This window comes from Budorcas taxicolor, chromosome 1 (genome assembly GCF_023091745.1).
Source record: "Budorcas taxicolor isolate Tak-1 chromosome 1, Takin1.1, whole genome shotgun sequence".
Classification (NCBI taxonomy): domain Eukaryota; kingdom Metazoa; phylum Chordata; class Mammalia; order Artiodactyla; family Bovidae; genus Budorcas; species Budorcas taxicolor.
The window spans coordinates 12405203-12420761 of record NC_068910.1 but is presented as its reverse complement, the minus strand read 5'-3'; the positions used below and the strand labels follow the sequence as shown (position 1 = coordinate 12420761).

Genomic DNA, 15559 nt, shown 5'->3' with positions numbered 1-15559 from the left:
CCCATTCCCCAAAAGCAGCCAGGCTGAGCTAGACATAGCCTCTCTTTAATGGAAGTCATGAGTGCTTTGACATAGGAGACCAGCTTGGACAGGAAGGTGTGGCCAGTGCAACAGGTCAGGATGCTACCCTGCCCCTCTGCCGTGGTCCTAAGGGAGGATGGGTGTGCCGGCTGGGGCTCAGAAGATGTCAGGGACGATATAGTCGGTGTGGACGCCGTCAATCAGCCCATCCCCATTGTTGTGGATGAACCAGCAGGTCACCTCAGCCCCATGGCGGGGGTCCTTCCTGTAGTCTTTTTGCAAGCCCCTGAGGAGAAACATGCCAGCTGGGGTCACCTTTTGGATCCAGCAGGGCTGTGCCTCCCCAGGAAGCCCACCCGACCCATGTGACACCTGGAAGAAGACCTGGGCCAATGGCAGAGAAGGCCAAGGGCAGAGATGCTGGGGGAAAAGCCCACCCACCTGGTGACCGTCAGGCGGCGGTTCTTCACCACCATTGTGGCGTCTGTCTTTGTGGGGTCAGAGCCTGGGTGGAGGTCGGACACTTTATAATCAAAGGGGTGGAAGAATTGTCCTGGAAAGGCATACAGGAGACTGTGGTTACCAGCAGGGTCCTTGCTGCCTTGTACTCACTAGGTGCTCGCTGGAGATTTACAGTTATTGGCACAATTTTTTCCCAAGGGCTTGACTGTTTCTGATAAATTTTAACTCCAAAGCCACCTCTAGTTCACTTACTATAAAGAAGCAGATATGTTGCTTCTATAGGAATTCCAAAGGAATGTGGCTGGGGAGAGGGGAGTGAGGGGGTAAGAGAGCAGGGTCTGCAGGAAGACCACAAAGAGAAGCGGTGTGGCCATGACCCATCCCACCCAGGAGGTGTCTGGGGGTCCACTGGGCCTTTCTATTTTCTAATTGGACCTCTCCTTACTTGCTCTCAGGCTCACTTAAGCTTTAGTTTCACTGTGTTTGATTGCAGCCCCTTTGAGGGACAAGCCGTCACCAGGACCCTCTTTGGAGCTCTGAGCCTTGGAGGCCACGTTGGAGGTGCACCTGTCCTGGTGCCTCGCAAAGCTGACCCATGGTGAGTCCTAACACCCCACCCTCCACAGCTCTGCCAGCCCGGCCAGCCGTATGTACCCAGCAGCCCGTGTGTCCGTGCTGACATCCGGTGACTATCCAGTGCATAGAAGCCCAGGAAGTCCTGGTGGACGGCACTCCCCCTCCACACCCGGTGCAGGACGACCTCGAAGGTGCCCCCATCCTCCACAGACACCACCAGGTTCCTCTTCCTGTTGATGGTCACCAGCACCCTGTGGGGGCGGGTGCCATGAGGGTGGCTGCGGCTTCACTGCACCCCTCCATTCAGCTGCTCTTGTCCTTGGGACCCAGCTCTTATGACCCCCTCTCCTCTGAGATGGTGGAGTATTTCTTGCTCCACACTCCTTCCCACATGTTGCTGCTGTGTATATTGTGTACAGGCCCTGTGCTAAGTGCTCCACTAAAACTGTATCGTTCAATTCCCCCTTTGATGCTGTGAGGACCACAGCTCAAAGAAGTTAAGAGGTTGCTCGAGTTCACATAGCTGGTGAGTGACAGAGCCAAGACTTCCTCTCCAGCCTGTCTAGCATGAGTCTGTGTTCTTCGACTCATCATATGGTCCACTATACTGGACCCTGCCCACCTCTCCCTATAGCTCCGCTGCCCAGCACTGGGCTCTGATGCTCGGCAGTGTTTACAGAATAAATGAGTGAAGGAAAGAACAAACACTAAACAAGTCATACTAAGACAGATGCTGAAAGACAAGCCCAGAGAACACAAGTTCAGCAGAGGAAGAGACCAGGATGGGTTCAGGGAAGAGGTGGCCCTTGCGCTGGGCCTGGGAGTTGCTTGGTGTGGTGGAGACAGGACTGTGGGGCAAGGGTGCCACAGGAGCTCAGGCAGCCAGGCCCGGAGACACGCATCCTGGAACCAAGGAATTTGGGAGTGAGGGGTCGGGAATGGTTCACAGGGCCCAACATGTGTGCACAGAGGTCTTATGACCTCACTCACTGACAGAGCTCAGGGATGGAGGGCCCACAGGCTCGGGTGGCGGGGCTGGCTCTGGGGCTTCATCCCTTGGTCCTCACCACACTCACCCCTGCCTCCCTTCCCAGGCCCCTGCCCAAGCTGGTTACTCATTTTGCCGCAGGAAGGCCTGGTCCCTCCAGGAGAACACGGGCCCGCCAGACCCAGGGTTCAGCGTAATGTTCTGAGGAGTCACTTCCAGCTGGAAGTCAGTTGCGGGGTTTGCGATCCCCAGCCGCCCGAAGTATGTGCCCTCGTGCTTCCCAGGGCTCCCGGCCTCGTTGCCGATGAGCTGCCCGTTCACTGAGAAGCCTGAAGTAGGGTGAAGGGTCATCAGGTCGGGGTCCAGCTCTCACCAGAACCCTGCCAGCCAGTCTTTGCTCCTTCCCTCCCTCTTTGGTCACTGAGAGCCTCAGCACCCAAGGAGGTAGGCCTTCAGGACAGGTGCCAGCCACGCACAGCACTGCCTGCCTCCCTTCCCACCACCCTCTCTGAGATTTAGAATGCTCAGTTCTGGGCTCTGAAGGAGGTCTCGCCTCCCCAGAACAGGCCTTGGGGCTGCTCCTTCTCCATGATACAGGGCAGGTGCTGTAGGTGAGTTTTGGGGCCTCTCCACAGAGGCCTCCTCTGAACTGGGCAGCCAGCAGCCCCCTCCCCATTGTCACCATCCCAAAACTATTCTTGGCTCATGCTCTGAAATGGTCAGCTAAGAATCTGTTCACCTATTTATCTCCCTTCCCTAAGAGCAAGGACTGTCTGGGTTTCCACTGTGTCCCCAGCCCTGTGGATGTGCTCAACAAACATGTGCAGATGACCTGAATGGACTGGGAGGATGGGAGAAGCATCCAAGATATGGAGAGGGCATTGTTCCCATCACCGGAGCCTGGGGAGGCTAGGTCGACTCTAAGACCTGGGCAGCCATGCAGGGCCAAGGGAGTGGTATGCAGCAGGGTCACAGGATAATTCACAGGACTTGGTACAAAATGAAAATGAGGGGCCCTTCCTTCAAAAATTAAGAATTGCAGGATGCAACAGCTGAGCATTAAATCAAGCATGGAGCCCTTCCCAGTGCATGGTTCCGTGTACCTGCACAGGTCACATGCCCACGAAGCTGGCCTTGTATAGCGCCCAGGTAGGTGGATGGGGTGTGATGGCTGAGTCCAGCCAGGTGGCGGGTACACTGGATGTGGGGAGTGGAGGCCACAACCACTGTCCTTCCTGGTTGTGGCTGAACGTTGAGGGCAGAGGAGCCCGGGTCCCACCCTCTCTGGCAGAGGGTGTGATGTCACCCCTACCTGTGTCAGGATCCTGCACCAGGCTCAGGACCACACCAGGCTCCTCGTTGATGTTGAAGCACAGCATGTCCTCTTTCTGGGGCACGTGGATGAGGAAGTGTGGGTCAGTATCCACTGAGGGCACAGCATGGAGTCTGTTAGATTGAGCCTTAGGTAGATGGGGCCAGCTGGGGACAAGAGTTCAGCCAAGCAGGAGTGTCCCTCAGACCCTCCCAAGGACTCACCGCCAGTCACTTGGTCTGGCACCTTCTCGATGTTGAGGCTGGAGTGCGTTGGAGCAGGCTGAGAGGCCGCTAGCATGAAGGCTGAGCAGCAAGAGTGAATGGCCTTTAGAAGAGAGGCGGCCAGGCCTTCCCTGGAGCAGGTGGCTCCTTCTCCGGGGCCCCTCCCACCCAGGCAGGCTGGCCCAAGGCCGCGAGTGCACGAGTGGACAGGGAGACTTTGACACCTCTCGGAATGTGGGGTTGGAAGTTTGGCCCAGCGCAGTGGCCTGGCCTGGAGAAGAAAATGGCAACCCATTCCAGTATTCTTGTCTGGGAAATCCCATCGACAGAGGAGCCCAGTGGGCTATAGTCCATGGGGTTGTAAGAGTCAGACATGACCGAGCAACTAAACCACCACCACCGTGGCCTGGCCCTGGCTTGGTCTCCTTCACAAGGACCTGGTGGGCTGGTGGCTCCAGGGTGGGGAGGCCAGGCCCGGGTCAGGGGGGTAGTTCTGAGGGCTCCCAGTGAGACGGAGCAAGGAGCATTGGAGCAGAGAAAGACAGCCTTAGATGGGCAACGCCCTGGGCTTTGCTCAGGACTGAGGGTGGTACCGTGGAGCAGAGGTAAGATGTGTGTTGTCAGGGTGACGGCCACTTACTCTTTCTGGGTCCCACCATCTCTGTAGAGGACAAGGACAGAGGACAGTGTCACTCCCCCCACTCCAAGGGCAACTGGGCTCAGAGGTCAGTCAGGCCTGGGCAGCCTTCCTCTTGGGGGTCCCAGCCCTCCTCCTGTGGGACTCAGCCCCCTCCTAGGGGTCCCAGCTCTCCTCCTGGGGGTCCCAGCCCTCCTCCTGGGGGTCCCAGCCCTCCTCATGGGGGTCCCAGTGCTCCTCCTGGGGGTCCCAGCCCTCCTCCTGTGGGACTCAGCCCCCTCCTAGGGGGTCCCAGCCCTCCTCCTGTGGGACTCAGCCCCCTCCTAGGGGTCCCAGCCCTCCTCCTGTGGGACTCAGCCCCCTGCTAGGGGTCCCAGCTCTCCTCCTGGGGGTCCCAGCCCTCCTCCTGGGGGTCCCAGCCCTCTTCCTGTGGGACTCAGCCCCCTCCTAGGGGGTCCCAGCCCTCCTCCTGTGGGACTCAGCCCCCTCCTAGGGGTCCCAGCCCTCCTCCTGTGGGACTCAGCCCCCTGCTAGGGGTCCCAGCTCTCCTCCTGGGGCTCCCAGCCCTCCTCCTGGGGGTCCCAGCCCTCCTCATGGGGGTCCCAGTGCTCCTCCTGGGGGTCCCAGCCCTCCTCCTGTGGGACTCAGCCCCCTCCTAGGGGGTCCCAGCCCTCCTCCTGTGGGACTCAGCCCCCTCCTAGGGGTCCCAGCCCTCCTCCTGTGGGACTCAGCCCCCTGCTAGGGGTCCCAGCTCTCCTCCTGGGGGTCCCAGCCCTCCTCCTGTGGGACTCAGCCCCCTCCTAGGGGGTCCCAGCCCTCCTCCTGTGGGACTCAGCCCCCTCCTAGGGGTCCCAGCCCTCCTCCTGTGGGACTCAGCCCCCTGCTAGGGGTCCCAGCTCTCCTCCTGGGGGTCCCAGCCCTCCTCCTGGGGGTCCCAGCCCTCCCTGTGGGACTCAGCCCCCTGCTAGGGGTCCCAGCTCTCCTCCTGGGGGTCCCAGCCCTCCTCCTGGGGGTCCCAGCCCTCCTCATGGGGGTCCCAGTGCTCCTCCTAGGGGTCCCAGCCCTCCTCCTGTGGGACTCAGCCCCCTCCTAGGGGGTCCCAGCCCTCCTCCTGTGGGACTCAGCCCCCTCCTAGGGGTCCCAGCCCTCCTCCTGTGGGACTCAGCCCCCTGCTAGGGGTCCCAGCTCTCCTCCTGGGGGTCCCAGCCCTCCTCCTGTGGGACTCAGCCCCCTCCTAGGGGTCCCAGTCTTCCTTCTGGGGGTCCCAGCTCTCCTCCTGGGGGTCCCAGCCCTCCTTGCAGATGGATGCTCACACTAAGGGCCCCAAAGGAGGCCCGGGAGTGGAGGGGTTCAGGCTGTGTGAGGGCCCCCCAAACACTCAGGTGGCAACAGTTTGGTTGCAACAAAGTGGGAAAGGGCATCTCAGGGAAGGAAGAGACCAAGAAAGGCTGGAGCTGGGCAGGTGTGGGGTGGGAAACTGTGTGTCTGGTGGCCAGAACGGCGCCACTTGCCCAGCCATCCAGAGCCCCTTGCAAAAGTCAACATGATTTAAAAACTCACCCAAGGGCAGAGAATCTAGAAAGGAGAGAAAGGAAAGAGAATTAACGCCCTGGAGGCTTTTGGTTCTCAGAAGCCTCCCCATGCCCACAGTCTCCCCTCAGCCAGCCCATACCATCCAGGGGCTTATCAATGATGGGCTCCAGGCCGTCCTGGTCTGCCATGCCCCTGACGGTCATGGAGGTCAGTGGGGTCACGAACTGATAGGCCAGCGACATCTGCAGGGCCTTGGCTGACACGTTGGCTTTCTCCTTGCCCTCCAACTTCATCCTGCGAGACAGACACCGGCTCCAGGCCCACAGCTTGGACGACAGTAAACTTGCATTCCCTTGTTCTTTCCTGCCGTTGTTCACTTGTTCAGCAGGCATGTAATAAGCCCCTGCCGTGGCCCCACTCAGGGGCTGTCTTCAAGGACCTCATGATTTAATGCCTCTCATAGAGAAATAGGTTTCCCTGGTGACTCAAGGAATACGGGAGACCTGCCTGCAATATGGGAGACCCGGGTTCGATCCCTGGGTTGGGAAGATCCTGTGTTCTTGCCAGAGGAGCCTGGTGGGCTATAGTTCATGCGGTTGCAGAGTCAGACATGACTGAGTGACTAACACTTTCATAGAGAAAACCTGGAGGTTTGGTAGAGCTGGGGGATGTGCCCCAGAATTCAACAGCTGTGATATTCTGGCAAATGGTCTAACCTCTCTGAACCCTGGTGTGCTCGGCATGTTGTGAGGATGAACTGAGTGTGTCTGGACACAGCAGCCCCACAGGCAAGGTCAGCATCACCCACAGAGCTAAGTAGGAGCAAACTGCAGGCCGCCCTGTGCCCCCCAGCAGGCCCCGCCCACACATTGACTGCCTGGTTGATATTAACTCAGGGAGTAAAGTCAGAGAAGAGTAAATCTGACCTGCTCACATGCTTCAAGACTCAGAACCACCCCCTTCTTAGTTCAAAGACCCAGGGGTTGAGGGGGTGCTCTTGCGGGGTTGTGCCCCCATTCCCCTAGGCAGCCAATGGGCTGGTACCGCTTGGCCAGCAGCTCCTGGATGGTCAGATAGGCCCACAGGCGTTCAACGTGGTTCTCCAGCATGTGGCCCCGTTCTCGGAGCAGTTTCTTCATCTCTTCCTCGTCCACCAGGCAGGTTGTCATGAATTCTTGTCCTTCCTGAGAGAGGCGAGGGGGAGAGAGGTGAGGGGGAGAGAGGCTGTGAGCCTTTCTCAGCATTCCATCCCCCGTCTTTCCTAAGCCTGCAGTTCTCATCCTTACCCATCCATTCCTTCCATAAAAGTTGCCAAGCACCCTCTATGAGCCAAGCTGACCCAGGCCTTGGGGATCCCACGGGAGGAGTATCAGGCTCTGCTCTCATGGAGTTAGTCTCTCTGGGGGATGCCAGCAAACAGCCGGCCTGTCCACCATGCAACTGTGTCCACCCAGCCCCGCTCCTCCAGATGCCCATTCAACTTGCCACAGCACACAAGTGTTCCTTTTCTCCCCAGCCACAGTATGTGGGCACCTCTTCCCAGGGGTTTGCCATGCACCAGGCACTGCATAAGCCTACTACGTGGATTATTTCATTTACTCTACACAACTCTCCAGTGCAGTTTTACCCTCATAGTACAGAAAGGCCTAGAGACCTGGACCCATTTGATCAATGTCACCCTCCTGGAGCCAAGGTCCAGCTCGGCTTTCCTCACTGAAAGCCGGAGTCCTGAACCCTCAGCTACACCACATGGCTAGACTCCAGGTCTCCAGGACCCCCTAGCGTGCATGTGCACACATCCACTGCACTGTGGTACAAAGCTGAGGGCGTAGTAGGTGCTCAGGAAATAGTGTCACTTGAGAAGGAAGACGCTAGCCTCTTACTGCCTCATGCTTTGGGAGGAATGACATGGGGAATAACAGGTGGTCCAGTTGGCTGCAAGGGATGACTACTTATCAAGGCCACTTGAGCCTGCCCTCAGGATGACTACGTTGGGAGAATGTTCAGCCCTGGGGTGTGTGTGGCCTGGTGGGGTGAGGGCACTCCTCTGGGGAAAGAGAGGCTGCCAGGGGCACAGGGGTGGGGAGCTTCTGAGTGCCTCTCCATCCTTTGCAGCCCTCTATTTACCGCCTTAGCTCGCATGTCCGCCTTGAAGCTGCTCAGTTTGTGGTCAGCAACGCGCCCCGCCACCATGATTTCCGAGCCTTCGTAGTACTGTTTATGGCGGTGCTGGGTCAGGTCTGAGACGGCTTCCCGGGGGTACAGCAACTCCACATCCCTCAGGAGGGGGTTGGCTACCTGCTCATAGAAACCCTGCAGGAACAGGGGGGTGCAGCCTCAGAGCTGATGGGTCACCATAGGCATCTAACAGGAAACCCCCTCACAAAGTGGTATGTCAGGATCCCTGCCTTATAGAAGTAATTGCAGGCTCAGGGGTTAAGGAACTGGCTCAAGGTCCCACAGCTAAGTTGAACTCTGTACCAGAGCTTTATCTGCTCTGGGCTGCTGGGTACATGGCTGCCAAGGCTTTGATCCCCATGGCGTGACTTTGAGGGGCTGTGGGGGAGGAAACCTGCAGCTGCTGGGTGGCGTCATGGTCCTCGTAGATTCTCTGGACACGTCCGTTGTTCTCCAGGGACATGACCTCCAGGAAGTTCAAGTCCACATCATGGCCGAAGCCCAAGTTGTAGAGTGGGAACCTGCCCTTGATGGCATCTCGGACATTCTTGAGGATTTGGGTACGATCCGTCACCCCTACAGCCACACAGTCAGGTAGGGATGGGATGCATGTGGGACATGAGGGCAGCTTGGGGCACCCTCTGGGGGCCAAGCCTCCCATCTCAGACCATCTCCAGTCTCCACTAGCCTCTTGAGGCCACGCCTCTTGCTGTCTCCTCTGGGTGATGCAACAGCTGCTAACAGAGCTCCTAGAAGACTGCCCATTTCCATGGACCCATCACGAGCAAGTCTGATTTAAATCCTCCACGGCTCCTCCCATGGCCTGTGAGGGCCTGCTGACCTTTCCACACTGTTTTACCTGCTTTACACATGCCTGCACTTCCTGCACAGGCCTTGCCAGTGCATAAACCTTGTTTTGTTCAAGCTGCCCCTTCCGCCAGGGATGCCTTCCTGCTCCTCCTCTCCTTCTTCCAGCTGGAGCTCAGGGCTCACTTCCTCCAGGAGGCCTTCTGAGATTCTGCCTGGGTCAGGTGCCGCTTGTCTGTTGTCCTTTGGCCTCCTGGCACGCTGTTCTTTCAGAGCCCTTGACAGAGCATCTGTTCCTGGGTCTGCCTCCCCCAGTGGACCCTGGACTCCTTAAGGGCAAAGATGTCTCTTGTTCTCTTAGTGTCTCTCCTTGGTCCCTACTTCTGTGCTTGGCGAGGTGCTGAAAACACAGTTCATTAAACTCAGCCTAGGAGTCCTGCCCCTCCTTCTGGGCCCTGTGCAACCCCGTGTCATGCAGAAACTCTCCCAGTTTCCCACCTCAGGACAGAGGAGCACCTTGGACTTTATGGTCTGAACTCTGCTCTTAGACAAGTGCTCAGCTTTACCCTTAGCCTCTCTGCCCCCAGATGGCATCCCCAGTGCCTTCCATAATGAGCAGACCCAACACCTCCCAGGGTATCCCTGATGGCACTTACCCTCTGTGGGCTCGCCATCTGTCAACATGATGAGAATTGAGGCATGGTTGCTGAGTTCTGGGAGGCTTTGCTGAGCTTTGTTCAAGATCTCAATTCCTCTAAGCAGACCTCCATTCAGGTTTGTAGCTGCAAAAAAAGAGAAAGCAGATTAGTGTGTGCCTTCAGTCTGAGGGACAGAGGTGGCATCAAGCTGGCCCCAGACCCCTGCCCCTACCCCCGGCCAGGGAGAATTGCTGCACGAAATTCCGAGCTGCCTCCAGGTTGGCAGGAGATGCCTGCACCAGCGAACCCTTCCACGACTGCACTGCAGACCCAAAGAGGACCAGGTCGAAGTAGTCCCCTGGCCGCATGTCCCCCAGGATTTTATGGAGCGCCTCCTTGGTCTGTAAGGATAGGACAGTCAGTGGAGGGACAGGGCCCCAGGATGGTGCCTTTTGTAATCTCCAGATGCCCAATTAAAAGACCCACAGGGTTAGAGGCATGTGGCAGACAAGCGGGAGGGGCAAGAAAGCCACTGGTGACGGGAGAGGAGCCTCCTGCTGAGTGAGCCCTGGGGTGGCTGAGGGCATGGAGAAGGCAAAGGGACCCAGTGGGAAGGGGAAATGACCAGGATTTCAGGGGCCAGGGTTAAGACAGAGGACCCCAGGGGGCTGAGCTTCTAAAACCCTGCTTGTCCACCAATGGTTTCACTGTGCCACGGACAGGGCACAGAGCATGCGTGTCGGGGGGAGGCTGCTGCCAGCTGCAAGCCATCTCTGGGACCCCTGTAATCGTCCCCACATGCCTAGAACATAGGTCTCATCTTCCAAGCCCTCCCCCACTGGTAAACCTCACGACCCTGTGGGCCCTGTCACTTTGCTCCTATTTTCGCCATCGAGGAGAAGTGAGTGTACTTGCTCACGGTTGCACAGTGAGAAGTGGCTGATTCCAGAGCCCCTGACCACTGGGATTTCCTGTTAGATTACCCTGCCTCTGACCAGGGACAGAAGTCCCAAACCCAGTCTCTGGGGGCAAAGCCAGTTCGGGGTGGGCGATGGAGTTGAAGAAGCTCCCGCTGGGCTGTTTAGAGCCACCATTTACCTGCTTCACTTTCTGGCCTTCCATGGAGCTGCTGATGTCAATCACAAAAACCACATTCTTGTTCAGTTTTGTTAGGTTTTGGGGAGCAAAGAAGTGGGCAAAGTAGTTATTGGCGACCTGAAACACAAACGGGTGAGTGAGGCCGCTCTCACAAGGACCCCTGTCTGCCCTGTAAGTCTCAGGCTAGAAGTTCAGACTCACCAGGAGGTCACAGGCATTGTCCCGATTGACATCGTAAGTCACCTTGAAGTCCCCGTTCAGCAAGGTTGTAGAGCACGTGGGGCAGGTTTGCTGCTGGCTCACTGTGGGGCGGAAAAGCACGTGACCCTGGAATAAGCGAGAGTGTGAGGCATTACTGGTTTGCAGTGACAACGAAAGATGTGTGCATGTGTGTGTGTGTCGTGTATAGCCATAGGAATGAGTCTCATGCGACTCTCACCCTGCTGCTGAGAGTGCACACCTGTGCGGGGTAGGAGAGAAGACCTGTTTCTTTGCTCACATGCTTCTGAATCATTGGAATTTTCCACAATAAGTATCACCACTTCAGGTACACAATGAAAAACATAATAACAGCAGCATATTGGAAATTCCCTGGCAATCCAGTGGTCAGGACTCAGCTTTCATTGCTGGGGGCCCAGGTTCAATCCCTGGTTGGGGAACTTAAATCCCGCAAGCCACAAGGTGTGGCCAAAAATTTAAATAATACCAGGATGAGAGACACTGGGCATCTCATAATGTTCAGTGAAAAAACAACACTGTGCTGGAAACTGGAACCTGCCTGGATACGACAAGAAGGAAGGGCCCAGAGTGGGAGCTGCAGCCTGGTTGAACTTGGTGCTGGTGCTCAGGGAAATTGGGGGTGGTTTGCTGGAAAACTCAGCAGTGGCCACAGGACTGGAAAAGGTCAGTTTTCATTCCAATCCCAAAGAAAGGCAATGCTAAAGAATGCTCAAACTACCGCACAATTGCACTCATCTCACATGCTAGTAAAGTAATGCTCAAAATTCTCCAAGCCAGGCTTCAGCAATACGTGAACCATGTTATGCATCTCCAGATATTCAAGCTAGATTTAGAAAAGGCAAAGGAACCAGAGATCAAATTGCCAACATCTGCTGGATCATCAAAAAGGCAAGAAAGTTTCAGAAAAAAAACATCTATTTCTGCTTTATTGACTATGCCAAAGCCTTTGACTGTATGGATCACAATAAACTGTGGAAAATTCTGAAGGAGATGGGAATACCAGACCATCTGACCTGCCTCTTGAGAAACCTATATGCAGGTCAGGAAGCAACAGTTAGAACTGGACATGGAACAAAACACTGGTTCCAGATAAGAAAAGGAGTACGTCAAGGCTGTATATTGTCACCCTGCTTATTTAACTTATATGCAGAGTACATCATGAGAAATGCTGGGCTGTAGGAAGCACAAGCTGGAATCAAGATTGCCGGGAGAAATAACCTCAGATATGTAGATGACACCACCCTTATGGCAGAAAGTGAAGAAAAGCTAAAGAGCCTCGTGATGAAAGTGAAAGAGAAGAGTGAAAATGTTGAGTAAGCTCCAGGAGTTGGTGATGGACAGGGAGGCCTGGCGTACTGTGGTTCATGGGGTCTAAAAGAGATGGACACGACTGAGCAACTGAACTGAACTGAACTGTCCTCAATACATTTCTATACTTCCGTACTTTCCACATTTTATTTAAGGACCCTTTTCTTTTCATGTTTTGTTTGTTGGTTATAAAAGTAAAATATATTCATTAAAGATATTTGAAAAGAATTATTAGGAAGATAAAGACCATTCCCTTGGTCCCCTACTGAAAGCAAGCATGTTTGCTAGCACTCCACCGTGTCGCATTTTGTTTCTAAGGAACCCCTCCAAAACTGTAGGAGACATTTCTTCTAAGTGAGCTGTTACAGTCACTACCAAATGTGGGTGGGGAATAAATGGTTTGCTCCTGGCTCTAGTTGAGGGCAAGTTAGGAAGTGGGGCACTAGCTGGGTATCACCCACTCATATGCCACACTCCTCAGGAACCGGGGTAGGAGCAAGCAGGGTGCTCCTGGAATTCCTGTAGATGGGTGGGAAGTGACAAGTGGTAAGTGACTGGGTAGGCCAACATCCTTGGCAAACTTAATCATGTTTCCAAGAACACTGGGGCTTGGAATGCTGAGGTTTACTCGTGTGCCCTATATACCATGAATGCTTTCCCAGGAGTATGAGGTAAGCAAAGAGGAAAATGAGGCTTAAGCAAGCCAACAACTCACCACAGACCAGGCAGACAGACCCTCCCCAGCCTTAAGCTTTTGAGAATCAGAAGTGGTGAGTTCTCCTCTCTCTCTCCCTGAGGGCAGCCTGCAGCCCCTGCCTGGTTGAGCTAGGCTGAGAAGTCTCTGCCATCTGACGCACCTTTTTCCCTGAGAAGGACTTCTTGATAAGTTGGGCAGCCAGTTTCTTGGGAAGGAAGGAGGCCTCAACATCCAGCTTCCTGATCCCCTGGGGCTCAAAGATGTCCACGTCGATCTGTGGCATTGAAACAATTCCTGCACCAAGGCTCGCATTGGGAACCATCATCAAGTCTTAGCCAAGAGCCAGTGTGTAACCTGGCCCCCCACCGTACACAGCGCCCACCCAGCTCTCAGCGCAGGGCCTGGCATGTCACAGGCACTCCAAAAATATTGGCCAAATGAAGGTGTGCATGCCTGTGCCCCTCAACTCAGCCTCCACTAACGTGCCAGCCACAATGACAGCCCCTCAGGCTGCCTGGGACTTTCCTATAAAATCCCTGAACATTCACTATCTCTCATGATCTTTGCAGCACTTCTGGGACACACAGAACCCCCATTTAACAGATGAGCAAGCTGAGGTTCAGAAGGAGAAGGCTGGAGGGTTCAGGGAGCCACAGAGAGCCACTGGAGCCCACCTGGAAGAGTCAGTACCCTCCCTGTGTGCCCAGGACTGCACACGGAGGGTCCCGAGCTTACATGTGCAGCCGCAGTGAGGGAAAGGCAAGAGCCTGGCTCCTGAGACCTACGCCTGCCTGTGGTCACCCGCGAGCTACCTCAAAATGCTGCACCAGCTGCTTGGGCTTGACTTTGATGACAATGTCGTACTGCATGAGCTTCCGCCTCAGCACCTCCTCGTAGGTCAGCCGGAATGTGGCCTTGCTCCGTGGACCGACCATGACGTGGATGGAGAACTCTTCCATAGTTCTCCCTGAGGCCCTGGATGTGCCACGAGGGCCAAAACCAGACAGACACATGGTAAGTGACGTGCGGGTCCTTGTCACTTAAAACATACTCCTCAGGGTCAATTTCTCTTATTTCTAGTGCTTCTCCCAGCCTTCTTTGACCCTCACCCTGCCTTAGCTGACTGGCCAGAGTCAGGGCCCCCCTTCTCCAGAGGTCTTGTCCAACACACCTGTGCCAGCAGTGGGTTTGACCAGTTTACTCCCATCCCCTCATCCGGGGCTGCCCTCCACCCAAGGCACCTTGCAGCCTTCAGATCCATGCTGGCGGGGGGTGGGTGGCACCAGAGATTGGGCTGGCAGGGCCCAGAGCTCACCTGACAAGTCCTGCATTCTCTCCTGAGATGGCTGCTTTCCGGTATTGCTTCCATGCGGTCACTTTGTCCTTTATGTCTCCGGTGAAGGCATTTTCATCTGCTGTGCTGCTGGGAGGAAGAAGCCCTCAGGGCAGTGCCCCTCCCCACCACATAGGGTCTTGAGTTGGGGACACTCCCAGCTCGGGGGGTGGGGGAGAATGGAGGCAGGGGGCGGCACTGAGGAGGCCCTGTCCAGGTGAGCACTTGCCGGTCTCCCACTGACCCCAGAGTTGCTCAGGGACACTAGCACGGAGGTGGGCAGCCCTGGCCACAGGGTCCAGCAGTAAGCCTTGGGTGCTGGCCTGTGCTCCTGGGCCCTAGGCTGAAAACATACTGTCAGAGGCTTTGGTTTGCTCTCCATGATGGCAGCCCAGAGCAGGCCCTGAAGGGCTTTTCAGTCCCTCAGAGCTGGGCCTGGCCTGTGGCCCTTGGGGATGAGGGGAAGCCCTGGCTGTGGGCTGGGCCTGGTGAACCAGGCAAGGCACGCACATGGTAAAGTCACTGATGAAGGCCGTCTTGGGTATTTCTACGTTGAAGGACACTTCCTTGGCTGTGTCAGCACTGTTGATCACTTGGCTGGTGATGACGTAGTGGGCGAAGCGAGAGGTGACTTTGCAGTTGACTTTCAAACTGCGGATGACCACACCATCGACAGCCTAAAGTGGGATGTGCAGGAGGTGGCCTAGGATGGGGGCCCCCCAGCACCCAGCGCTGACATGGGTGCTATTCTGCATGCCTGAAATGGTGCCATGGGAATTGAGGTGGCTGGAGAGCCCCTGGTTGTGGGAGTCGGGAGTCCCCCTGCCCAGGGGCATGCCCTGAAGCCTGGGGGAAACTGGCTGTAATAATGGCCCCACCACAGACCCCTTTGCCGAGACCCACACTCACTGCGTCCACAGCCATTCGCTTCTGTAAAACAAAACCAGGGCAAGTGTGAATGCAAGCGCTCAGGGGACCAGGGCCTATCTATTAAGGGATGGGAGTGGGATGTAGCCTGTGTCCTCAACACCCCAGCTTCGTCTCCCCAGTGCTGCTAGGGGGTCCTCTCCCTTCAAAGGAAGTCGAGGTGTGTAGGGAGAGCCCCCGTCCCTGGGCTCCCTTCCAGGCTCAGCTGCCTGGTTCTGGCCCAGGGGTATACCCACATACCTTGCCACCTTTGGGACTGCGTGTGGGTGAACCCTGAGCGTCCACGGCCTGCAGGGTGAGCAGGGACACCAGGCACATGCAGAGGAGCCCCCGCAGCCCCATCGTGCCGCGCGTGATCTCAAGGCTCCTGCTGCCTTGTCACCTCACTCAGACCATGAATCAATACAATGCTGGATAAACACGGATTAAACATTAGACAAGGTCAAGGCAAGTATTACAATTTGAGGGATCAAAAATTGACAGTGAAAGCTTTCTCTAGGGGGATTCCCAGCTGTGTAAACTCCCGACCAGACTCAGACTGTGCCCCTCAGATAGAACCACACTTGGCCAGCATGAATTG

At 56.1% G+C, this 15559-nt stretch overlaps 1 protein-coding gene across 1 annotated transcript; it reads right to left on the bottom strand.

The window, feature by feature from the left end:
• Nucleotides 1–177: 177 nt before the first annotated feature.
• Nucleotides 178–15321, bottom strand: ITIH1 (inter-alpha-trypsin inhibitor heavy chain 1). The gene is made up of 22 exons (XM_052638678.1): nt 15220–15321; nt 14962–14982; nt 14563–14729; nt 14035–14142; nt 13532–13694; nt 12880–12993; nt 10676–10801; nt 10475–10591; nt 9609–9777; nt 9395–9520; nt 8326–8507; nt 7881–8066; nt 6798–6937; nt 5893–6047; nt 5781–5795; nt 4224–4244; nt 3584–3664; nt 3360–3473; nt 2175–2376; nt 1138–1310; nt 463–574; nt 178–307 (listed from the first exon to the last, which is right to left on the bottom strand). The coding sequence occupies exons 1-22, from the start codon at nt 15319–15321 to the stop codon at nt 178–180; spliced, it is 2724 nt and encodes a 907-aa protein (XP_052494638.1).
• Between the last annotated feature and the right edge of the window lie 238 nt (nt 15322–15559).